Source organism: Bombina bombina, chromosome 1 (genome assembly GCF_027579735.1).
Source record: "Bombina bombina isolate aBomBom1 chromosome 1, aBomBom1.pri, whole genome shotgun sequence".
Classification (NCBI taxonomy): domain Eukaryota; kingdom Metazoa; phylum Chordata; class Amphibia; order Anura; family Bombinatoridae; genus Bombina; species Bombina bombina.
This window is the reverse complement of record NC_069499.1, coordinates 1,448,108,468-1,448,135,588: the sequence shown is the minus strand read 5'-3', so window position 1 is coordinate 1,448,135,588 and position 27,121 is coordinate 1,448,108,468. Positions and strand designations below refer to the sequence as shown.

The 27,121-nt window shown below is 37.5% G+C and overlaps 1 protein-coding gene across 2 annotated transcripts in view; it reads right to left on the bottom strand.

Annotated features, from left to right (window-relative positions):
- Positions 1-808: 808 nt before the first annotated feature.
- Positions 809-27,121, bottom strand: part of LOC128652640 (zinc finger protein 84-like) — a 32,248-nt gene continuing 5,935 nt past the window's right edge. The window contains exons 2-5 of one of the 2 annotated variants that reach the window (XM_053705573.1): positions 26,135-26,234; positions 22,281-22,407; positions 8,101-8,190; positions 809-2,267 (exon numbers count right to left, since the gene is read on the bottom strand). In XM_053705573.1, coding sequence (XP_053561548.1) covers positions 1,222-2,267; positions 8,101-8,190; positions 22,281-22,407; positions 26,135-26,234 — 1,363 coding nt within the window. In that variant the 3' untranslated portion in view covers positions 809-1,221. The remainder of the gene's footprint in view (positions 2,268-8,100; positions 8,191-22,280; positions 22,408-26,134; positions 26,235-27,121) is intronic. The other variant, XM_053705575.1, reaches the window with a different exon arrangement.

The following is a 27,121-nucleotide window of genomic DNA, read 5'->3' as shown; positions in this document are numbered from 1 at the left end:
TATCAGGTAAGCATAAATTATGTTTTTCACGTCTGTAACATCTTTGGTCTTTGAGATCTAGGTGTCCTCAAAAATCGACACCCCTTAAATGGATTTTCAGAAAATTGTAAAACATGTGTTTCTTTATTTTTAAAGCATAATGCAAATACCAATTCCCTTAAAGGGGCACTGAACCCAAATTTTTTTCTTTTGCGATTCAGATAGAGCATGAAATTTTAAGCAACTTTCTAATTTACTCCTATTAGCAAATGTTCTTCATTCTTTTGGTATCTTTATTTGAAAAGCAAGAATGTAAGTTTAGATGCCGGCCCATTTTTGGTGAACAACCTGGGTTGTTCTTGCCAATTGGTGGATACATTCATCCACCAATATAAAGTGCTGCCAAGGGTTCTGGACTTTCTTTTCCAAATAAAGATAGCAAGAGAATGAAGAAAAATTGATAAAAGAAGTAAATTAGAAAGTTGCTTAAAATTGCATGATCTACCTGAATCATAAAAGAAAAAAATTGGGTTCAGTGTCCCTTTAAGTGGAGTTTAAGGAAATGGTAAAACAAGTGTTTCTTTATTTTTAAAGGAGAATCTAAATAACAATTTTTAAATTTGTAACATCTTCGGTTTTTGAGATTATAGGTATCCTCATAAAAAAAAAATCACCCCCCCTTTTTCACCCCCTTAGGGACGTAATTTCCAAAAATCCTTCCTTTGTGGGTGCCTACGCCATCATACCATCCAAATTTCACTTTCCTAGGTTAAACTGTTTGAGCTGGACGTTGATCAGTCAGTCAGGACTTCTTTAATATATAAATATATATGTTCTTGATTTACTTTTATTCTTTTAATTGTCAATGTATACAAAAAATGGATCAGACATTTTAAAATAGTTTATTTGTAATGCTATAAAATGTGTTTTTGTCAAGATTTTATTCATGTTCAAAAAAATCCCCTCAGTTTAGAGTTAACAAAATTACATTACATTAATGTATTTTTAAATAAAAAACCCACATGTCAATATGGCATGAGACATCAGTGACATACATCAGAAAGAAAAAAAAATGGTGAAAAAAGCAGAAGGCTGGAGTCTGTACCAATAAATAATACACCAATGATTGCTGATATAAATATGAATAACTGTTAGGATATGCTAAATCAGGAGTTAATGAATCTCAGCTATTGAGTTATACAAAATAAAAATGATGGTGTCCTACTAATTTGTAACATGATTTTAATCAGCTTCCTCTTCTGCATGACCCTTCAGATGTCTAACCAGTTGCTGTCTCTGAGCATAAGCTCTCTCACATTCTGTGCAACCATATGGTTTCTCTCCTGTATGAGTTCTCCTGTGTGATACCAAATGTGAACTGTGATTGAATTTTCGATCACAATAATTGCATGCAAATGGTCTCTCTCCTGTATGGATCCTTCTGTGAGTAATAAGATGTGAATGGTGATTAAAGCTTTTCCTACATACAGTGCAGGCATATGGCTTTTCCCCTGTGTGAATTCTCTGGTGTATAATAAGGGATGAGCTTTGGCTGAAGCTTTTCCCACATTCAGTACACTTGTACGGTTTTTCACCTGTGTGCGTTCTCTGATGTACAATAAGGTATGTGCTGATTGTAAAGCATTTCCCACATTCTGCACATTCAAATGGCTTAGTCCCAGAGTGTATTCGCTGGTGTTTCAACAATGTTGAACTATCAGAAAAGCATTTATCACATTCATTACAGGGAAAGGGCTTCTCTACAGCATGACATCTTTTGTGTCTAACAAGGTGAAAGCTCTGAGAAAAGCATTTCCCACACTCAGAACACTCGTGGAGGGGGCTTCCTTTGTGCTTCTTCTGATGTTTTACCAGAAATGCTTTCTTAACATAGATCTTTCCACATTCAGTACAAGCAAGCGGCTTCTTTTCTTCATGTTCTTCATTAATATCTTCAGAGTCATGACTAATTGTAGGATTTCTTATTCTTTGTCTGCGCTTTTTTGGTAGTTTTTGATTAGACGTATATTTTAATTCTGAATTAGAAATATCATTATCCTCCAAAAATTTCACATCATCATCATCATCAGTATTTGGTTTAAAATGGTTTTCATTATAATCTGGAGTATCTTTAGGTTTCCTTAAGTTATATATGCGGGTGGCTTTCAAAGATTCTTCTTCAAATAAATTGAAGTTACTTAGCAGTTTTCCTTTGTGATCAGTATCTGAAATGTCTTTGACAACATTCCCCTGTTGACAAGTAAAATGTTTTTCTTCAATATAATCTGCTGGAAGAAAATAGTTTTTGGTTATACATTAAGGAAATTTTAAAAAGTAAAATGTTATGATCAACTTTTTTTCCATGTAGAAAAAATTTAAAAACACTTAGTGTAAGATAAACAGCCAAAGTGCTCACTTCACCTTAGGCTAAATAAAGTCAATTCAAATCCAGTGTGTTTTTTCAAATAAACAAGCATATGGGTGATAAATTCAGTTTAAAACTTTGCTCGACACATTACCCCACCTCCATTTAGTTCATAAACTAAGCTCTCTACAAAATAGAACCCCTTTCAAATTACAGTGAAGATTTGGGGCCATCCTTTTTAAAAAAAAAAATAATAATTCAATAGCAGAGCTCCCAATCGATGCTCACATTTCAAGAGTTCTGCTATGCTGATGTTAAAGCACTCTTTCCGTATAAAAAAAAAAAGAAGGGAAGATGCACTTAAATGTACTCTTTTTCTCTTCTATATATATATATATATATAAATCCTAACTAACCATGGCAGCAATTACAAATGGGTAGCTCCTCCCCTCAGAGCTTTAGGATGGAAAATTTACTTCAAAATAAGATATTTCACCCCCTACCTAGTTGTTTCCTGTCCTCTGAGTTTCAGAACATACTTTGTTTCTTACGACTTTTTTTTTTAATTATTTTTTTTATTTTTTTCAAAAGAGCTTTAATTATGAATATAGAAGAGTACAATAATTGAAAAGAAACAGGAATAACGTTTTACATTTCACATCATACATGTTTAGCTTTAAGTAATGAGTGAGAGTAGTTTTTATATTTCTTCATGTAGTCCAGTTGCCTATTCAAACCAGCATACAGTGTATTCAACAGTTTTATTATCGCAATATAGTTGCAATAAAGGACTTTCATAATACAGTCTTTTTGTCTCTTACATTGTCTCATTTCTTCTGCGTATGACGTAATCTAACTATAAATGAGTTTAAAACGTAACAAAAACCGATAGAGGGTAAACAAATGAAATTACAGTGAAATAGGGTACATTTCTCTATATACTATCATTAATTAAATCAAATCAAATCAATCCTAAGATCAATATGGGCAACATTTTCAGAGGGTATTTGCTTGAATTGTATGGACCACAACTTTTTTATTTTTATCTAGTTTGACAGTGCTTTGGAGAATTCAGCTTCTCTCCCCAGGAAGTCCTAGGTACTTTCAGCCCCTGGGAAGGTCCTGACACATTAGAGGCGTTAGGGCAAAATGATACCTCTGCTTACATTTTGTGCTTCTGGGTTCCAGGCAGGGTTACTGTCGGACATTAATAAAGCCAACTTTGTCCATTAAAGATATAGATAGGTAGATAGATATATACATACTTCTTTCAAGACAAAGTGGTCCTTTGTCCTATGCCTCATTTGCTTCCTACAGTCAGAGTACCATTTGAACCAGGAAATATTTTTCACTTTATCTATCGGAATCCTTCCTTTTCAGAAGAGAAGAAATGTCATGCTATTGATCTTGTGTGTTGCCTGTCTATCTACATCTCTTATACAGCTCCTTGGCGTAGATCTCCTCAACTATTTCTCATTCCATGTGGAACAAGGAAAGGGGATGCAGCTTTGTTTCTACTCTTCAAAGTTGGATAATTTTGGCAATCTCCAGTGTTTATAAAGGTACAGGATCTGTTGGTGATGTCTGGTTTAAGGGCCCATTCTACACAAACAATTTCCACATCTTGAGCTGCAAAAACCAAGGCTTCAGCAGAAAGTATTTGGAGACCTACTAATTAGTCTTTCCTGACGACATTTGTATGTCATTAGCATTTGGATGTTTCCTCTTTGTCTTAGTTTGGAGATACAATATTGGCATCTGTTTCTAGCTGTATTTAATGTATACTTCTTGATAAAAAATGCTCTACCTTTTGCATTTATGTCCTCCCTCGTGTTTTTTTAGCACACATATATTATTGCTGCCATGGTTAGCTAGGAATATGGAAAATTGTTTCATATTTACCATAAATCTTTTTTCCTGGCTGTTATCCACAGTAGCACTGTATTCCCACCCTTTTGCTGAGATTATTTTTTTACAAGACTAAAGAGGCGGGGATAGGGGGTGTTATGTTATTTTCTATCTAAAATTTCCCATCCTAATTACCCGAGGGTAGGCGCTATCCATATGTTATTGATAGAGATGTGCATTCAGCAGTTTTTGTTCACTGCCTAATGTAGAATTAGGAGGCTGCTTTTGATATTTAGGTCTTTTCGGAGCCAAATATCCTCTTGTGCAAGTGAAACACGCGAAGATCTGGATTTGCACAGGTCTTACTTAGTGTGTTTCACTAGCACAAGAAGATACTCGGCTCCTAAAAAAAAACAACGAAATAAAGCTCCTACTTCTTCATTCGGCAGAGAGTGAAACTGACGAATGCAAATCTCTAGCTATTGATGCCATGGATAGTACTCATGAAAAGACGTTAAAGGGACATAAAACCCCAAAAAATTGCTTCATGATGGAGTATACAATTTTTAAACAACTTCACAACTTAATTCTATTATCTAATTTGCTTTGTTCTCTTGTATCCTTTGTTGAAAAGCATGCCTAGGTAGGCTTAAAGGGACACTGAACCCATTTTTTTTTCTTTTGTGATTCAGATAGAGCATGCAAATTTAAGCAACTTTCTAATTTACTCCTATAAACAATTTTTCTTCGTTCTCTTGCTAACTTTATTTAAAAAGAAGGCATCTAAGCTAAGGAGCCAGCCACTTTTTGGTTTAGACCCTGGACAGCACTTGTTTATTGGTGGGTAAATTTATCCACCAATCAGCAACAACCCAGGTTGTTCACCAAAAATGGTCCGGCATCTAAACTTACATTCTTGCTTTTCAAATAAAGATATCAAGAGAATGAAGAAAATTTGATAATAGGAGTAAATTAGAAAGTTGCTTAAAATTGCATGCTCTATCTGAATCACAAAAGAAAAAATTTGGGCTCAGTGTCCCTTTAAGAGCAACAATGCACTACTGTGAGCTTTCTGCTAATTGGTAAATGCATATCTATAACGTTTGTCATTGGTTCACCCAATGTGTTCAGCTAGTTCCCTGTACTGCATTTCTGATCCTTCAATAAAGAATACCAAAGGAATTAAGCAAATTTATTATTAGAAATAATTGGAAAGTTGTTTAAAATAAAATGCTCTATCTAAAGCATGAAAAATTTGATTTTCATGTTCCTTTTAGTATGAAACAATTTATTTATAATAAGAAAAGGATTAAAAAAATGAACTCAATATAGATACAGGCACAGTTTGTTATCCATCTGTATTATTTTTTATGAACAATACAATTAACAAAAATTGAATAGCCCAACTGAATCTGTTTATAAAAGTGCTGTTGGTGTACTTTTTGAACTTTATGGAAATTGAGGCTATTCCTTTTATAGATCTAAACAAAATCGTATTTGCAAATGTAAGAAACAAAGGGAATCTGAAATAAATAGCATGCAGAACATGTAATACTTGTATACAAGGAAAAAAAAAATAATATGTAAGAAAATTGTGTCAGAGGCAACATAGTAATATATAGCTATTCACAGAGTGTGCAGCAGGTGTAAAGAAATATTAAAGGGACATTGTACTTTAAATTTGGTTTCACTTAATGTGACCCCAATGACTTGTTATACCAGCTGCATATTATAAAACATCTACAAATATGCTAAGTTAAGTTTATTTTTGTTTATAAAATAGCAGTTGTTCTAATAATGAAAAATCAGCCCATTTAAAGAGCCATAATACCCAAATGTTTAAACACTTGAAAGTGATGCAGTATAGCTGTAGAAAGCCGACTAGAAAATATCACCTGAACATATCTGTAAAAAAGAAAGATATTTTACCTCAAAAGTTTCTCAGTAGCCACATCCCATTGTAAAGGACTTCTAAGCAACAAATCAGTATGTCTGTCCCGGGACAGCTGAAGGATTGAGCTTTGTGCACACTCCTCTTATTTCTGTATTCAGTGTAAGGAAGTTTACTATGAAATCTCATGAGATCACAGTAAAAGAGTTCATGACCTCAGCACTGTTAATGCTGATTGGCTGCTGTTCATTTCTTCATTTTTTTTTTTTTACCTGCAGCTGAGCAGCAGTTGAGCATAAATTTTTACACAGAACTTACTCTGCTGAGCTGAGGAAATTGTGAGGTAAAACATCTTCCTTTTTTACATAGAGATGCTCAGGTGATATTTTCCTGTGAGCTTTTTACAGTTAGTACTGCATCAATTTCAAGTGATTTAGCATATGAGTATTATGTCCCTTTAAGTTGTTTGAGCTTGCAGAATCGTATTTATTTATCTTATCACCTTATCTCATTGTCTATACACAAAGGCTAATACGTAGAGAGAGCAATCAAAAATTAACATTTTAGTATCTGTTACTCCTTGTATTTATTGCCCTATAGCTTGCAAAAAAAAGCAAAGAAGATGTTAACATTGGGTATTTCTAAACTCAGGACAAAATTTAGAAACTATTTAGCATGGTTGTTTTTTTGGTGGATGTAGATGTGTAACAGATTTTGGGGGTTAAAGTTAGAAAAAGTGTGTTTTTTTCCATTTTTTCATCATATTTTATAAAGAATTTTATAGTAAATTATATGATATGATGAAAATAATAAAATCTTTAGAAAGTCCATTTAATGGCGAGAAAAACAGTAAATAATATGTGTGGGTACAGTAAATGAGTAAGAGGAAAATTACAGCTAAACACAAACACCGCAGAAATGTAAAAATAGCCCTGGTCCCAAACGGTCAGAAAATGGAAAAGTGCTGTGGTCCTTAAAGTGAATGTAAATTTTTATGCTAAAGTTCACGGTTTTTAAAACTTTGATTAAAAACAGGGGCACTTTAATTCATCAAAATTTACATTTCACTCCTGTTGTGAAAAAAATCTTACCTTTTAATCTTCACAGCAGCTCCAACTTCCTCTGGTCTCACAAGCCATTTCTGATGTCAGAAATGATTGATAGGTCATCCTCTAATCACAGCTTCCCCCCCGGGGGAAATCAGTGTCTGATTCAACGCTGTGATTGGAGGAAGCTGGATGCCTCATTTTAGACCCAGGAAGAGGCTTTGAAATGGGTGGAGGAAGCTGGAGCTGCTGTGAAGTTTAAAAGGTAAGTTTTTTTTCACAACAGGAGTGAAATATAAATTTTGATGAATTAAAGTGCCCCTGTTTTTAATCGAAGTTTTAAAAACCGGGCACTTTAACATCAGACTTTACATTCACTTTAAGGGGTTAAAGGGCCATGAAACACAAAATTTTATTTCATGATTTAGGAAGAACATACAATTTTAAACAACTTTCCAGTTTACTTCTATTATCAAATATCCTTCATTCTCTTGGTATCATTTGCTGAAGGAGCAGCAGAGCACTACTGGTTTCTAACTGAACACATTGGTGAGCGAATGACAATATATATATATATGCAGCCACCAATCAGCAGCTAGAACCTAGGTTCTTTGCTGCTCCTGAGCTTTCCAAGATAAACATTTCAGCAAAGGATAACAAGAGAATGAAGCAAATTAAATAATAGAAGTAAATTGGAAAGTTGTTTAAAATTGTATGTTCTGTCTAAATCATGAATGTCTAATTCTGACTTTAATGTCCCTTCAATTTACATTTGGCCATAAGTGGACACAGCAAATAAGACAAACATCTCAAGACGTTTTTTAAGGGGTGTATCCTTGGACTGCTCCGCAATAGAAAATAATTAATTGTTTGTAAAGCATATAAAGCATCTACATTTAATTTTGTTAAACTCAATATTTTTTATATTTTTGTAAGCAATACTTAATAAGTAATGTAAACATCAAGTTTACCTTTCACATTGTAGTCTTGGCATCTCCCTACACACATCTTCCCTCCTGTCTCAATGTCTGAGATAATTACTGGCTTTTCAATGAGATAACCTGATAAAGGATACAAAAAAAATAACATTAATTTGGTAGATATTAAATAGCATTATGTATAAGAATTCCTGGGGAGTCCTCACACAAAATGATCAAAACCCTAAAAAAAAAACTAAAAAAAAAAAAACATTTGTAACTACATTTAAAGTATTCACGTACCTATAGCCCTCCTCTGTGCGCAATCTATTATAACTGATAATTCCTCAGCTGTGTGGACAGTCACAGCTGCTTTGATATTGGACTGTATAGGACTATATTTTGTAGGCTCAAGAGAGGAATATTTACCATAGATGGAAGTCTAGATGATGATGGGTACATTATTGAAAAGCATGGTAGAGTTCCAGTATTATGTAAAATTGATATCGCTTCTTGAAATGTTAAAGTATCTTCTTCAAGGAACTCACTACTTACAGGGACAGTTTACCGTAAAATAGTTTTTCCCTTAATGTGTTTCTAATGACTTGTAATTTGAAATAGCTGTTATTGCTCTATCACAACACAATCCATTAAAATGGGCTGAGCTTGCAGGAAACTGAGACCTCTTTATTTTAATCACTTTCTATACACATACATGTTTCCTTATCTTATCTCTGTCTATATACCAAAGCCCAATACTTAGAGAGAACAATTCAAAATTTACATTTTATTATTTATCTCTCCTTCCTCCCAATAAAAGTGTATTTCTTCTGCTGGCTATGTTTACATAGCTTTTCTATAACTAATACTTACATATTTAAATTTTCAGTATGGGTCAGGACACAACAGGCAAAACAGCACAACAGGTAAAATTGATAATTGGGAACAAACTAAAGGGGAGAAAATGTTATAGTACACTTTCCCTTTAATAAAGATATTTAAAATAAATAAACATAAATGTTTAACAGACAACGGATGAACTGGAGGTAAATGAGGTTTCTATAGGGATCAGGAGTGTGCTATAATGAATAAGAATATGGTTAATTGTTATAAGGTATACTAATTATAGTAAAGGGACAGTCTACAATAGAATTGTTATTGTTTTAAAAGACAGATAATCCCTTTATTACCCATTCCCCAGTTTTGCATAACCAACACAGTTATATTAATATACTTTTTACCTCTGTGATTACCTTGTATCTAGGAACCTTCTTCCAGCCCCCTGATCACATGACTGTGACTGTTTATGGTCTACTAGTCCTAAAGCCTGTGTACACGGGCCATTTTTTGCAGTACATCGGTCCCACCCCTTGCTCTCTCTCTATCCCCCCTCTCTTTTGCTCTCTCTTTCTCCCCTCTCTTTTTCTTTATCTCTCTCTCTCTCTCTCTCTCCCCTTTCTTTTGCTCTCTCTCTCCCCTCTCTCTTTTGCTCTCTCCCCCCTCTCTTTTGCTCTCTCTCTCCCCCCTCTCGTTTGCTCTCTCTCTGCCCCCCTCTCGTTTGCTCTCTTACCCCTCGTTTGCTCTCTCCCCTCTCTTTTGCGCTCTCTCTCCCCCCTCTCTTTTGCGCTCTCTCCCCCCTCTCTTTTGCGCTCTCTCCCCCCCTCTCTTTTGCGCTCTCTCCCCCCTCTCTTTTGCGCTCTCTCCCCCATCTCTTTTGCGCTCTCTCCCCCATCTCTTTTGCGCTCTCTCCCCCCTCTCTTTTGCGCTCTCTCTCCCCCTCTTTTGCGCTCTCTCTCCCCCTCTCTTTTGCTCTCTCTCCCCCTCTCTTTTGCGCTCTCTCCCCCCTCTTTTGCGCTCTCTCCCTCTTTTTTGCTCTCTCCCCCTCTCTCTTTTGTGCTCTCTCCCCCCTCTCTTTTGTTCTCTCGCCCCCTCTTTTGTGCTCTCTCCCCCCCTCTCTTTTGTGCTCTCTCCCCCCTCTCTTTTGTGCTCTCCCCCCCTCTCTTTTGTGCTCTCCCCCCCTCTCTTTTGTGCTCTCCCCCCTCTCTTTTGTGCTCTCTCCCCCCTTTCTTTTGCCGCCTCTCTCCCCCCTTTCTTTTGCCGCCTCTCTCCCCCCTCTCTTTTGCCGTCTCTCTCCCCCCTTTCTTTTGCCGTCTCTCTCCCCCCCTCTCTTTTGCCGTCTCTCTCCCCCTCTCTTTTGCCGTCTCTCTCCCCCTCTCTTTTGCCGTCTCTCTCCCCCCTCTCTTTTTCGCTCTCTCCCCCTCTCTTTTGCCGTCTCTCTCTCTCCCCCCTCTTTTTCGCTCTCTCCCCCTCTTTCTTTTGTGCTCTCTCCCCCCTCTCTTTTGTGCTCTCTCCCCCCCCTCTTTTGTGCTCTCTCCCCCCTCTCTTTTGTGCTCTCTCCCCCCTCTCTTTTGTGCTCTCTCCCCCCTCTCTTTTGTGCTCTCTCCCCCCTCTCTTTTGTGCTCTCTCCCCCTTCTCTTTTGTGCTCTCTCCCCCCTCTCTTTTGTGCTCTCTCCCCCCTCTCTTTTGTGCTCTCTCCCCCCTCTCTTTTGTGCTCTCTCCCCCCTCTCTTTTGTGCTCTCCCCCCTCTCTTTTGTGCTCTCCCCCCCTCTCTTTTGTGCTCTCCCCCCCTCTCTTTTGTGCTCTCTCCCCCCTTTCTTTTGCCGTCTCTCTCCCCCCTCTCTTTTGCCACCTCTCTCCCCCCTCTCTTTTGCCGCCTCTCTCCCCCCTCTCTTTTGCCGTCTCTCTCCCCCTCTCTTTTGCCGTCTCTCTCCCCCTCTCTTTTGCCGTCTCTCTCTCTCCCCCCTCTCTTTTTCGCTCTCTCCCCCTCTCTTTTGCCGTCTCTCTCTCTCCCCCCTCTCTTTTTCGCTCTCTCCCCCTCTTTCTTTTGTGCTCTCTCCCCCCCTCTTTTGTGCTCTCTTCCCCCTCTCTTTTGTGCTTTCTCTCCCCCCCTCTTTTTGTGCTCTCTCCCCCCTCTCTTTTGTGCTCTCTCCCCCCCTCTCTTTTGTGCTCTCTCCCCCCTCTCTTTTGTGCTCTCTCCCCCCTCTCTTTTGTGCTCTCTCCCCCCTCTCTTTTGTGCTCTCTCCCCCCCTCTCTTTTGTGCTCTCTCCCCCCTCTCTTTTGTGCTCTCCCCCCCCTCTCTTTTGTGCTCTCTCCCCCCTCTCTTTTGTGCTCTCTCCCCCCTCTCTTTTGTGCTCTCTCCCCCCTCTCTTTTGTGCTCTCTTCCCCCCTCTCTTTTGCCGTCTCTCTCCCCCCCTCTATTTTTTCGTCTCTCTCCCCCTCTCTTTTGCCGTCTCTCTCCCCCCTCTCTTTTGCCATCTCTCTCCCCCCTCTCTTTTGCTGTCTCTCTCCCCCCTCTCTTTTGCCGTCTCTCTCCCCCGCTCTCTTTTGCTGTCTCTCTCTCCCTCTCTCTATTCCTCATCTTCTGCTCTCTCTATCCCTACCTCTTTAGAGCTCCCTGTCTCTTAGCAGTCAGCCCCGGCATCTGGCCGGCCCCGCCCACATCACACCCGGCCCCGCCCACATCACGCCTAAGTCGCACCCGCCCGGCCACGCCCACATCACACCTGCCCGGCCAAGTCCACATCGAACCCGTCCGGCCACGCCCACTCCACCACACGACGCCAGGTTAGTTGGAAGGCCAGGTGTGTTTGTCCTCGTGCGCAGTCTCGGATTGTCTTGCATTTAGCATTGTGTTGGGATAAATCTTAAAGGGACACTCAAGTTAAAATTAAACTTTCATGATTCAAATAGAGCATGCAATTCTAAACAACTTTCCAATTTACTTCCATTAACAAAATGTGCACAATCTTTTTAGATTTTGAGTCACCAACTCCTACTGAGCATGTGCAAAAATTCACAGCATATACGTATATGCATTTGTGATTGGCTGATGGCTGTCACATGATACAGGGGGAGTGGAAATAGACATAACTTTGCAATTTATCTAACAAAAATCTACTACTCATTTGAAGTTCAGACTAAGTGCTATTGCATTGTCGTCTTACCATGCATTTGTTGATTATGCAAATCTACAGTGTTGACTGGTCCTTTAAATAACTTTCTGTGCCTGAACACAGTGTTATCTATATGGCCCATGTGTACTTTCTGTCTCTTTGTGTTAAAAAAGAGATTTAAAAAGCATGTGATAAGAGGCAGCCCTCAAAGGCTTATAAATTAGCATATGAGCCTACCTATGTTTAGTTTAAACTAAGAATCTGAATAATGAAAGTTTAATTTTGACTAAACTGTTCCTTTAATTAATAATGAACAGATGATATTCTTATTAAAGGGACAGTCCACTCCAGAATTGTTATTGTTTAAAACGATAGATAATTCCTTTATTACCCATTCCCCAGTTTTGCATAACAACACGGTTATATTAATATACTTTTTACCTCTGTGATTACCTTGTATATAAGCCTCTGCAGACTGCCCCCTTATTCAAGTTCTTTTGACAGACTTGCATTTTAGCCAACCAGTGCTGACTCTTAAATAACTCCATGCGAGTGAGCACAATGTTATCTATATGACACACATGAACTAGCAGTGCCTAACTGTCAAAATGCACTGAGATAAGAGGCAGTTCAATGGCTTAGAAAGTAGCATATGACTCTACCTAGGTTTAGCTTTCCACAAAGGATACCAAGAGAGCAGAGCAAATTTAATAATAAAAGTAAAATGGAAAGTTGTTTAAAATTGTATGCCCTATCTGAATCATGAAAGTTTAATTTTGACTAGACTGTCCCTTTAAATAAGCTGCTAAGAAGAATTTAAAACAGGAGGGGGTGTAGAAAAACAGTTGAGTCTCGTATAGTGGTTCAATACATGGGTGGCTGCACACTGTTTTTGTTTTTAAATAACAAAAGGTCTAGATTATGACCGATTGTATGAACAGAAACTATAATTAACTCTTCCACAGTGGGTTGTTCTTCACTTTACATGAGACAGAATAAATCAGAAGGAGCAACATTTATTTTTACCTGGAAGCGGGGGAGGGGGTGATGTCTCCGTTGCAAATTTTGAAATTTCTCCTTTTTTATTTGGTCACATGCCGGAAAGATGACCTGCAGCACTAGACACCAGGAATGTTTTATGTGGAGGGAAATCCTTGCATAGCACATATGACTGAAGATAACTTCTATGCTATGGCATGGATAATTACGTGACAACTAGATCACTTTTAGTGTTCTGTGCTTTAAGAGAGACCCTAGAATCTCCAGTCTAGCACTAAAATGGAAAGTGACCCCACATTCAAAAGAAGAAAGTCCAGTTGGAAAGGGTAATCGCTGGATATAACGTGTCCATGGGGTAAGGCATCCCTGTATCTCACTACCCTTTTTTGATGGAGAAAATCCTCCTCTTTTATATTAATGGTTATATGTCCACTTAAAGGGACAGTAGTCAAAATTAAATGTTCATGATTCTGATAAGGCATGTCATTTTAAACAACTTTCCAATTCCCTTTTATCATAAAATTTGCTTTGTTCTTTTGGTATTCTTTGTTGAAAGATAAACATAGGTAGGATCATGCTAATTTCTAAGCCCTTCAAGGCTGCCTCTTATCTTGATGCAGTTGACAGTTTCTCACAGCTAGAGGGTGTTAGTTCATGTGTGCCATATAAATAACATTATGCTCACACCGGTGGAGTTACTTATGAGAGGGCACTGATTGGGCAAAGCGCAAGTCAGTCAAAAGCACTGAAATAAGTGGGCAGAGGCTTATATACAAGGTAATCATAGAGGTAAAAAATATATTAATATAACCGTGTTGGTTATGTAAAATGGGGGAATGGGTAATAAAGGAATTATCTAACTGTCCCTTTATCTACCAGGAAATAGTAATAAAAATAAAATGTATGCTTACCTGATAAATGTATTTATTTCCGGGCATGGCGAGTCCACTACATCATTCCAATTACTAGTGGAATATTCACTCCTGGCCAGCAGGAGGAGGCAAAGAGCACCACAGCAAAGCTGTTAAGTGTCACTTCCCTTACCCATAACCCCCAGTCATTCAGCCGAAGGGAAATGGAAAAAGAAGATAGAACAAAGGTGTAGAGGTACCGGAGGTTTAGTAAAAAATAACTGTCTAATCTGAAGGGTGGGGTTGTGGACTCTCCATGTCCGGAAAGAAAGAAATTTATCAGGTAAGCATAAATTTTATTTAACGTCATTCCAATTACTAGTGGGACCAATACCCAAGCTAGAGGCAGGGAGAACAAGACAGGCAGACCTAAAAAGAAGACATAACCACTTGAAGAACCTTTCTCCCAAAAGAAGCCTCAGAGGAGGCAAAAAGTATCTAATTTGTAGAATTTGGAAAAAGTATGCAGAGAGGACCAAGTTTCAGTCTTGCAAATCTGTTCCACAGAAGCTTCATTTTTGAAAGCCCACGAAGAAGAGACAGCCCTTGTGGAATGAGCTATAATTCTCTCAGGAGGCTGCTGACCAGCAGTCTCATAAGCAAAACTAATCATACTTCTCAACCAGAGGGAAAGAGAAGTAGCAGTAGCCTTCTGACCTTTACGCTTTCCAGAGAAACAAATAAACAGGGCAGAAGACTGGTGAAAATCCTTAGTAACCTTTAGGTAGAATTTTAGAGTGCGCACCACATCCAAGTTGTGCAACAGACGTTCCTTATGAGAAGGGTTAGGAAAAAGAGTAGGCACAACAATTTCCTGATTAATATTTCTATCTGAAACCCTCTTAGGGAGAAACCCTAATTTAGTATGAAGGACTGCCTTATCCACATGAAAAATAAGGTAAGGCGAATCACACTGCAGAGAGTCAGAAACTCTTCGAGCAGAAGATATAGCAATAAGAAACAGAACCTTCCAAGATAACAGCTTAATATCTATGGAATGAATTGGCTCAAATGGAGCCTGCTGCAAAACTTTAAGAACAAGGTTAAGGCTCCAAGGAGGAGCAACAGGTTTAAACACAGGCCCGATTCTGACCAGGGCCTGACAAAAAGATTGAACATCTGGCACATCCGCCAGACGTAAAAGAATAGATAGTGCAGAAATCTGACCTTTCAGAGAACTGACTGACAACCCTTTCTCCAAACCTTCCTGGAGAAAGGACAAAATTCTAGGAATCCTGACCCTCCTCCAAGAGTAGCCCTTTGAGTCACATCAATAAAAAAGTATTTACGCCATACCTTATGGTAAATTTTGGCTTATGGGCCTGGATCATGGTCTCTATGCCGACTCAGAAAACCCATGCTTAGCCAGAACTAAGAGTTCAATCCCCAAGCAGTCAGCTTCAGAGAAACGAGATTTGGATGGAGGAAGGGACCCTGAGTTAGAAGGTCCTTCCTCAGAGGGAACCCCTAAGGAGTAAGAGATGACATCTTCACTAGGTCTGCATACCAAATTCAACGAGGCCATGCAGGAGCTATTAGATTTACAGACGCTCTCTCCTGTTTGATACAAGCAATAACTCGTGGAAGGAGCGCAAACGGAGGAAACAGATATTCTAGACCGAAATCCCAAGGAACCACCAGATCAGCCTGCGGATCTCTTGACCTTGAACCGTACCTTGGAAGCTTGGCGCCCACTCCCTGGGATGAAGAGTCTGTTTGCTCAGGAAATCCGCCTCCCAATTGTCCACTCCTGGAATGTGGATGGCAGATAGACAACAATTGTGAGCTTCCGCCCACTGAATAATCCGTGCCACCTCCTTCATGGCTAAGGAATTCAAAGTTCCTCCCTGGTGGTTAATGTAAGCCACCAATGTGATGTTGTCCGATTGGAACCTGATAAACCGGGCTAAGGACAATTGAGGCCAAGCCATCAGAGCATAACTCCAAGATTTTTATGGGGAGAGCAGACTCCTCCTGAGTCCATAGGCCCTGCGCCTTTAACGAGTCCCAGACTGCTCCCCAGCCTAGCAGGCTGGCATCCGTGGTCACAATCACCCAGGAGGATCTCCTGAAGCATGTGCCCTGAGACAGGTGATCCTGAGAGCCACCACAAGAGAGTCTCTTGTCAACTGGTCCAGATTGATTCTCTGAGACAGATCTGAATGGTCTCTATTCCATTGTCTGAGCATGCATAACTGCAGAGCTCTCAAATGGAATCGAGCAAAAGGAATGATGTCCATGGAAGCGACCATCAGACCAATTACCTCCATACACTGAGCCACTGATGGCTGAAAAGTGGACTGTAGAGAGAGGCAAGAAGATTGGATTTTCTGACCTCCATCAGAAATATCTTCATAGATAGGGAGTCTATGATGATCCCTAGGAAACAAACCCTTGTAGCTGGAACAAGGGAACTCTTCTCCAGATTTAGTTTCCATCCGTGGGAACGTAGAAAAGACAACAAGATCTCTGTATGAGAGTTTGTATTTTGAAAAGATGGCGCCTGAACCAATATGTCGTCCAGATAAGGCGCCACCACAATTCCCTGTGACCTGACAACTGCCAAAAGAACCCCCAGAACCTTTGAGAAAATTCTGAGAGCTGTGGCAAGGCCAAACGGAAGAGCAACAAACTGAAAGTGCTTGTCTTGAAAAGCAAATCTCAGGAACTGGTGATGATCCCTGTGGATGGGAACATGCAGATAGGCATGCTTCAGGTCTATGGTCGTCATGAACTGACCATCTTGGACCAAGGGAAGAATGGAACAAATGGTTTCCATTTTGAAGGACGGAACCCTGAGAAACTTGTTGAGACATTTTAGGTCTAAGATGGGTCGAAAAGTTCCCTCTTTTTGGGAACCATAAACAGATTTGAATAAAATCCTAGACCCTGTTCTCTTATTGGAACTGAAACAATCACTCCCAATGAAGAGAGATCCTGAACGCAATTTCAAGAATGACTCTCTTTTTAGCTGATCCACAGATAACCTTGAGAGGAAAAATCTGCCCTTGGGAGGATGAGATTTGAATTCTATATTGTAACCCTGAGACACTATGTCCACAGCCCAAGGATCTGGGACATCCCGTATCCATGCTTGACAAAACAGGGAAAGTCTGCCCCCCACCTGACCCGATCCCAGACTGGGGGCAGACCCTTCATGCTAACTTAGGGGCCGAATTATCAAGCTCCAAAAGGATTTTGAGCGTGTGATGTCATGTTGTGGGTGGAGACCAACCTTCTGAACGGCAAACCGTATAATCATAGACATTGTTTACAATATACAGTCTGTAATATACAGATGTTCTAGCTGTGGTTGTTCTCTGTAAACCCCTGTGATTTTATCACATGTTTTAATAAATTGTTTTAACATTCATCTGAGTTCACTTCAATCTGCTCCTGCTGGAGTCTCCCATTGCTTTTATATCTAGAGCTTGATGTAAAGCTCTGCAGTATGTGAGTATACAACTTACATGTGAATTAACCCTGTAGTCTCACAGGACTTCACCATTGATCTGTTTTATTTGAGGTTAATTCATTTCCACTGAGAAGCAATCCCTGGGATCACTTATACACATTTGGAGTGTGTCTCCAATTGACTTTTTTGGACCTATCCTTTTTGCACTAACATTGTTTTTTGCTTAAATCTGAAGTTTAGCTCTTCAGAGTCAGACAAAGAAATTATACTGTCCGAATCTGAGATTTCACCCTCAGAGGCTACCGAGGTATCATCCTCATCAGACTTATGAGGGAGAGCAACCTGTGTAGCAGCAGACGGAACAGACACCTTACACTCATAAAAAAATCTTAGATTTCCTCTTGTACTTCCCTAACATGGGGAAAGCAGATAAAGCCGCAGATACCGCTGAAGATATCTGTGCGGCAAAATCTGATGGCAAATAAACTCCTCCAGGAGGCTGAGAGGAATTACAGGGCACTATGTGTGTAGCCATTGAGGCTTGGGATGTTTGAGGAGAAAGCTGTGGCCTTGCCTGAACAGCATCATCCTGAGAGACATGAGGATCAGAAACCAAAAGTTTATCTTTACATTTTAAAGTCTTTTTTAAACATGAGGAACAAAATTGCATATGTAAAACAATTTGGGCCTCAAGACACAAACATTTATCCATAGGAGCATACCCCTGTTCCATGCCCATAGTAAAACAACTTGGGCCACTAAGAATCCCAAAAATAAAAGGAATAACTAGGAGCAAATCCTTGTTAAATAAAAATGACACTGTCACTTTAAGAAATACAATTTAATCTCTCAGAGCGTTAGACGCTCAGAACGAATCTTAAATACAAATTAACAAGCTGCCTCTTCACCTCAGATTGACTGAGGTGCCCTACCTTACCCTTCAATCCCAAGTTGATAGAAAAAAACAGCTACATCATCGATTGATAAACAATCCGACACCAAGGAGCTGTTTAAAATGGCGCCGCTCCGCTCAGGAACTCAGTAGGAAGAGAAGGGAGGAGTCACGTGATTGGCATAAATTAAGATGCGCAGTAAACTAAAAGCAAGCTATTTTTAGATCTTAGAATTTGTTAAACTGCTGATTACAAAACAAAGGTAGAAAAGATCAGCTCAAATGTACAATTTAAAGATATCTGTGCAGTAACTCATTTTTTTCACATTCCTAATAAAATAAAGGTCCCATGAACTAAAAAGTCATATACACAGCCTCAGGAGAGACATCCCATAAACCGTAAGGGAAGTTAACCCTTTAGTCTACACACAAACTAAGTGCCTGCACACTGCCCAATAAAATCCTTCCTAAAGGATTAAATATGTCCCAAATAAATTCTGCAGGAAATTCCTCTCAAGTGCAAATCTCCAAGACCTAGAAGACAAAAGCACTTACCTGCATATTCAGTTGTCGGGCAGGAAGACAGCTCACAACTTTCTAACTGCTTAAAAGCCACCACTACTCTTACTCAAGAGATTGATGTGGACCCAGTTAAACCCAAATTCTTGCTTGCAAGAAAAAGTACCTGAAAAAGGAATCAAATTCTTCAGACACCGATCTTCACCTCCTCCATTGACAGAGGCAAAAAGAATGACTGGGGGTTATGGGTAAGGGAAGTGACACTTAACAGCTTTGCTGTGGTGCTCTTTGCCTCCTCCTTCTGGCCAGGACTGAATATCCCACTAGTAATTGGAATGACGTTGTGGACTCTCCATGTCTTAGGAAAGGAAATAACTAATTTGGAGGCAAAGCACCAAAAAAAAAAAAAAAGCCTGTATTCCTCTTAATCATTGCCATATTACAGAAATTAGAGGTTACTTGTCCAGATAGCTGTCATGATAGTAATAATCACCTGGCAACCGCCAATAGCAGTGCTCTCCCCAGAGCCTATTTAATGGGCATACCAACTGGCTGATTATGCTGACCAACCGGCTAAAATTTAAACCAATATTAAGCTAAAATGATCTAATATTTTTTTCCAAAGTTTGTTGCACAAATTATCATTAAATCAATTCATATTAAATTACGCAATTCATTTGTGCTTTGAATAATGTTGCAATATTCAATGTCCCCACCCTGCTACTTCCTAAAGCCACCAGGCTGAAAAACATTTTGCTGATTGTGATAACCACGTCTCTGTGTAAAAATAGGTTACATTTTATTTGTAAAATATAAGATGATTTACGGTTTTGTTTTTATGTCCTTTTGCTGTGTTTGATCAGGTGTAAAAACATGCAAGCATTGTCAAACTGGGCCAATGATCTATCAATGTTCTTCTCATTTTCAACCTCTCATTTTTAGTAAAATAAAGATTGGTATAACATCTGAAATGCTGGGAGGGAGGCAGTGTTAATTTTGTCGACTAAAACGAGTATGAAACTTAAGAAATTCTGATGACTAAAATACGACTAAAGCTAAAATGGCATTTTATTCAAAAGACTATGACTAAAACTAAATCAAAATTTGCTGACAAAAACATTTTATGCAAGGTGCTATAATCAATCCATATCCAATTACTGCTGTTTTGTAAAATTTACAAAAAAGATAAAGACAGTTAAATCTGTATCGCATGTTCAAACCTTAATACCATAAATAAAAACAGGTTAATAAACCTTTACTCCAGGAGTATATAATGAGTTTGGAAGTTCTAGAGCAGTGTTAATATCATTGCCGAAAATTTTTCTAATCTGAACAATCAATTGATTCTTCCTATAGAAATAAGCATAACCCACGAGTATGGGTTTAAGTTATGCTGTGCCTGTGCTAGCTGCAGAAACTTATTTGTTGTGTTGAGCTACTTGATACTTGTTCTAATTATTAACAGAGAACTGTTAAAGTTTTTATATTGGGTAATATGTGCAATACAGCCAATACAGTTTACAGTTTTGTTTTTTTATATTTTAAAGTTGCACTTCTGTTTGTTTATGAAACTTAGTTTTATTTCATTTTAAGTTTAATAAAGATGTTATATATCACAACAGCTAAATCTGTGTCTGTACTGCATGTTTAAACCTTAATACCATAAATAATAAGTGTTATGTTTACTCCTGGAGTATATAATCAGTTTGCAAATTATAGAGAAATGCTTAAATAATGCATTACACTTTAACTAAACCCCTTAGATTTTAGTCAACTAAAATCTACTGGAGATTTAGTTGACTAAATCTACTGGAGATTCAGTCGACTAAAACAATTAAGATGACTAAAATACGACAAAAACTAAAATGGCACTATAGAAAGATATTAGTTGGAGGTGGGACCCTCTGCACTACAGAAAAAAAGTGATCTGGAGGATGTGGGGACTGGCCAGAGGGGGGGGGATCCCTACACTACAGAAATTTATTTATTTTGCAACCAAATAGTGGAATCAAATCTACCAAAATGGGCCTAGATCAATACCTTGGGTTTTATACTTTCAAAAAATATATATATATATATATATATATATATATATATATATATATATATATATATATATATATATATATATATATATATATATATATATATATATATATATATATATATATATATATATATATATATATATTCCAGAAATAAGCAAGCACTCACTGGCGTTTTTTCAAAGTAAAGTTTTACTATAAACAGAGCATACAGTGAATGTTTTAGGGCCGTAGCCCGTCCTCAGACTTACCTTACCTGAGTTCACTGTATGCTCTGTTTATAGTAAAACTTTGCTTTGAAAAAACGCCAGTGAGTGCTTGCTTATTTCTGGATTATATTATTGTTTGGCAAGGCACCCTGGGAGCTGGCTTGATGAGTGCGTGCTGGGTTCCTGGAAAACAACTTTATTTCTGTTAAACGTGTGACAGCAAAGATGCTAAAAATGCTCTGGTACTTTGGGCAAGTTTTTCTCTGAAATTCGCAGAAGTGGAGGGATTAATACAAAAATTTAAAAAAATGGTGTGTAGTCAAGAAAAATTATAAATGAAATATGTCAAGACATTATAAAAAAACCTGGAGGAAAGAAACTTCTAAGTATTTTAAATGATTCAAAACTATGTTGGTAAGGGGAGCACTTTTTTTCTCTAGAAGACGTGGAACAATTTAGGAGCATGAATGAAGGATAGTTAGTAAAATTACTTTCCAAAAATAGTGGTAGAGATGTAACTGAACTCTCCAGTAGACTGAATAGGGACTAAATAAAACAATTTACAAATAAACGAACGCCAGAACTTGCCTTACAGTAATGGTAAAATACATCCCAATAAAATGATGCAATTTGTGACACTGATAAGTAAATATTACATAGAAGAATAGAATACATAAGGTTTAGTTTGAAGGGACATAAAACACTATTTTTCTAGCATGATTCAGATAGAGCATACAATTTTAAACAACTTTCCCATTTACTTCTATTAGATAATTTGTTTTGTCCTCTTTGTATCCTTTGCTGAAAAACATACTATGTAGGCTCAAGAGTAGGAATATAGCTGCTGATTGGTGGCTGTGTGTCTATCTATATGTGTTTGTATGTATGTGTATGCCCCTTGTCATTCGTTTACTGATGTGGTCAGCTAGCTCCCAGTTGTGACTGAAGCACAATTGATAATAGAAGCAAATTGAAAAGTTGTTTAAAAATGTGTATCTGAATAATGAAAGAAAAAATATGGGTTTTATGTCTCTTTAATATTATAGGTGTGAACACACAAAAGCAAAATCTTTTAAAGATGTTGGACAAAGCGTAAGTATTACAATATAGATCCAGAGAGACAGATATATTACACTTCTTCTGAGCAGTAGGGGGAGTTTCTTGTCCCACCTTTGACAAGTAGGAGGAATATTAGACACGCTCAGTGAGCTGAAACACCGGTATAGTCAGCCTGCTGAGAGAGTACATACAAAAAAACTGTGCACTCCCTCACACCCCCCTTTATAATTACCTAGAGAGCAGAAGTTCTGGTAATTTTCCATCATCACATCCTTGTAAAGCTCTTTTTGCCCTTTATCTAAATACTGCCATTCATCTTCCGAGAAATACACAGCAACTTCATCAAATTTAACTTCAGACTGAAAAAAAAAACACACAAAAAAAATCCCACATTGCATTAAGTTTAAAAAGATATTTAAGATATGAAAGCCAAAGTTTTTCTTGTATGATTCAGACAGAACTTGCAATTTTAAACTACATTCCAATTTACTTCTGTTATGTAATTTTCTTCATTCTCTTGCAATCCTTTATTTAAAAGAATAGCTAGGTAGGCTAAGGAGCAGCAAAGCACTACTGGGAGCTAGCTGCTGATTGGTGGCTGCACATATATGCCTCCTGTTGTTGGCTTACCTGATGTGTTGAGCTAGCTCCCAGTAGTGTATTGCTGCTTATTCAACAAAGGATATCAAGAGAGTAAAGCAAATTTCATAATTGAAGTACATTGGACATGTGTTTACAATTGTATGCTCTATCTTAATCATGAAAGAAAATGATTGGGTTTCATGTCCCTTTAAGTTTTGATTGTAAATATTTTTAAACAAGTTTTCAATGTATTGCTTCCCTGGCTCCAGAAATCACTTATGTCCGCCTATAACTGTGAATGTATATTTATATGTTTAAAGGGACATAAAAGTAAAAAAATAAACTTTCATGATTTAGATAGAACATGCAATTTTATATGACTTTTCAATTTACGTGTATTATCAAATTTGCTTGAATTCTTTGGTAACATTTGTTGAAATGCATATTTAGGGAGCAGTAATGCACTACTGGGAAGTGACTGGTGATTGGAGGCTACACACATATACCTCTTGCCATTGACTCACTAGATGTTTTCAGCTAGATCCCGATCAAGTAGGTCCAATTTACTTCTATTATATAATTTGCTTCATTCTTTAGGTATCCTTTGTTGAAGAAATAGCAGCGTACATGGGTGAGCCAATAACACGAGGCATCTATGTGCAGCCACCAATCAGCAGCTACTGAGCCTATTTAGATATGCTTTTCAACAAAATATATCAAGATAATAAATCAAATTAGATAATAGAAGTAAATTGGAAAGTTGTTTAAAATTGCATGTTCTTTCTGAATCATGAAAGAAAAAATGTGGGTTTCATGTCCCTTTAACAATATGAGTGTAATGGAATAATATTACAAATTCTGATGCACTTTATTCAATCAAAGAGTGCAGTTTTATAGTGATTTAACTTGTCTAACATAAGAGACATTAAACAGGAATACATTTTATAAAGGTTAGTCCCTGCCTCTTTCTAGTCATGGGTGCGGTCATGCTGAAATCTCGCTCTCTCTGCATTCCAGTGCTTATGTGTTTGCATATGTGCAGCAACTATCTTTCAGATACCTGCAGTGAAACCTAAGTCACAAAAAGGCAGAACCCATAATTTGAGGGAGGTGTATAAAATGTATTTAGTGTTTAAGGTCCCTTTAACGCAATGTAATAGTAATTCAATCAAGTATATATCACTAATCTAAAGGAATTAACAACCAATACTAATAGTATCTTCCTGTTTTTAATAAATTGCAGACAATGATAACAGAGAATGGTTTTGCTACAATTCTTGTATTGAAATCTATGTATTGAAATCATTTATTTAGTTATTAAAAAATACTTATTTTGTACTACAATAAACATGTTGCCAATTGAACTATGTCATCAGTAATTATTACATCTTTCCTATTTAAAAATCAATATTTTTTTTTACATTTGATTATGTGTAATCTTAAAATTATAACTAATGATGTAATCTGTCATGTAATGTGTGATGTCAGAACAGATTACTTTTTAATGTCATAAACATTTCTGAATAGCTAGACGGGTTAAAGAGATGGCAAACTTTCCCTTTTATAAAAACAGAACCGGAATGTTGGGGTTATTTAAATGGAGTTTAATTCATCAGTTGTAATGAAGATGCGCTATAACTTACTATTTTAATATAAATATGACTAATACCCCACACTGTGCCGCCCACTTCATAAGTCAATTTTTCTGTGAGCTAAAGGTTTGAACTGTTGTCCAAACAGCGCTCTGCCCATATGGCACTTTTATTGCAGCTAGAGCGCTGATTGGAGAACAATTCAGACCGTTAGCTCACAGAAAAATTTACTTTTGAAGTGGGTGGCAGAGCGCGGGGTATTTGAGTTTCATATCTATATTAAAAAGTACGTTATAGTGCAAATTCATTACAACTGATAAATTAAACTCCCTCTAAAAATATCACTAACATTCCGGATCTGTTTTTATAAAGGGGAGAGTTTACCATCACTTTAAAATCTGAATTTCCTGGCTTATAAATGGTTGAAAGAGAATTTAATACTATAAGATAAAAATTTTGCCTAAAAGGCTTCTTGTCTTTTTTTTTTTATGAAACAGCATAATTCTAATACACAAACAAACATCATCAGTTCTTACAAGGTTTTCTATATTTTAAGGTTCCATGGGACCCGATCAAAGAGAGGGTATTTAGAACTGTCAATCAGGATGGTTCATATATCCTACTGACTAATACAGGGCAGGGTTTTTATTGTAACCTTTTAATTGTTAAAAAAAACAGAGGGGGATTTTTCAGCTAGCATAACACATACAAAGTCAAAACAGATTTACGAAGGACTGAGTAACTGGACCTGGAAAATTTACATTAGTGTCATTATTCTGATGGTGGCTTTTGTCCATAGTTAGACATGTTTCTTAGTTTTTTCTTTATGCCCATCCTTATCTGACTTTTCATCAGGATTTCACAACTCCACTATTTACGCTGAATGTGGTTTCCTCTACAAATAACTTTGTGATTGTGGTTCTTTTATTCTATATATTCCTTGTCCATAATCAAGAGGTTCTTTTGTAAAGGTTTAATGTTGTCAGAACTCTCAAACATTATTTGAAGCTACTAAGGAAATCAGTAAGTCTCTTTGCTCCCCATTTTACACTTAGAACGCTTCTAAAGCCTCTATATAGCCAACTGAATTTGCTCTGAGATGTAAACTCTTTCAACTAAAAGGGACAGTCTACTTAAAAATTGTAATTGTTTAAAAAGATAGATAATCCCTTTATTACATTTTCTCCAGTGTTGCATAACCAACACTGTTACATTTATATATGTTTTACCTGCATAAAAGCCACATACAGACTGTCCCTTATCTCAGGGCTTTTTACAATCTTACATTTCTTGCCAATTAGTGCTGGTTCTTGAATAACCATTATTCTCCACGGGAGTGAGCAAAATATTATCTATATGGCACACATGAACTAGCACTGTCTGGCTGTATTGAAATTTTTTAAAAAGCACTAAGATAAGGGCGTGCTGCAGGGGCTTAGAAACAGGCAAACTTATAAGTTATAAAGTGTATCAATATAGCAGTGTTCATTATGCAAAGCAGGTGAATGGGTAATAAAGGGAATATCTATCTTTTTAAAGAATAACAATGTCCCTTTAAGCTTCATGGGGTTGCCTTGAGGAGAGATGGTCAGTTAACAAGCTAACAAACTCACAGTGTAGGTTCACGCTTCTATGCAACATTTATATGGCAAGTATAAATATTATATATAAAAATATATATTTTTGGCAGCTACAACAACATGGAGAGTGTAAAGTAAAGAATATAGTCACCAGTTTTAAACAGGGGTAGATAAAAATTTTTTATATATTTAGAATCCAGACTTTACTTTTATGAATCAAAGAAGGGAGGTCATAAGTAGACATAAATTATATGTTTAAAACAAAAATGTTAAAACCCAGAAATATAATTTAGGATTAATATATAAACGCACATATAGGACTATATACTTACTTGGCGGGACATATTTGTTTGTGAGGATCTAATATGCTGTTTGACACCGGTTTTCTTTGATGTGAGCAAGTTCACTGAACACCGTTCTCGGTCAGCCATCCTAGGATAAAGAAACAAAAGCGCAGCAGATTAACAGTGGCAACAAGAGGACATTTCTCTCCAGGAAAAGTCTTAAACCCATTAATAAGAGTGGTTGTAATCATTGGGTGAATTATTTCTCAAAACAAGAATACAATGTTTGTATTATGTAGTTAGAGCACAAAAGATTTGCATTACTTGCGTATTATGTGTATAAACACCCCAAAGGTTTAACCCCTTAAGGACCGGGCATTTCAGACAAAAACTTCCCCAAAAGACCAGAGCATTTTTAGCATTTTTGCCATCACTACATTTAAACAGAAAGAGCCATTTTTTTAATATTTATTTTTTTTAAAAAATATTTTTTTAAGTAGACAACTCAAAGTATTGATCTAGGCCCATTTTGGTATATTTCATACCACCATTTCACCTCCAAATGCGCGATCAAATAAAAAAAAATTGTTAACTTTTTCACAATTTTAGGTTTCTCACTGAAATTATTTACAAACAGCTTGTGCAATCATGGCACAAATGGTTGTAAATGCTTCTCTGGGATCCCCTTTGTTCAGAAATAGCAGACATATATGGCTTTGGCATTGCTTTTTGGTAATTAGAAGGCCGCTAAATGCAGCTGCTCTTCAAACTTGTATTATGCCCAGCAGTGAAGGGGTTAAAGGGCCACTGTAAGTAAATATTTTCTATGCCTGTTACTAACTAACTACCCCAAATACGCTTTATATCAATAGCATTTCATTGACATATCTCTACCGTATATCAGAAATCTTGTCTGCAAATTTAATTGTTTTCCAAACCCACTCCGTGGGTTTCCTTTGCTCTGTACCAATCCGTTTACAATACCTAGGTTTCAAAATGGCGCTTTAAACACAAAGTAATTGGTTTAAGTATTTT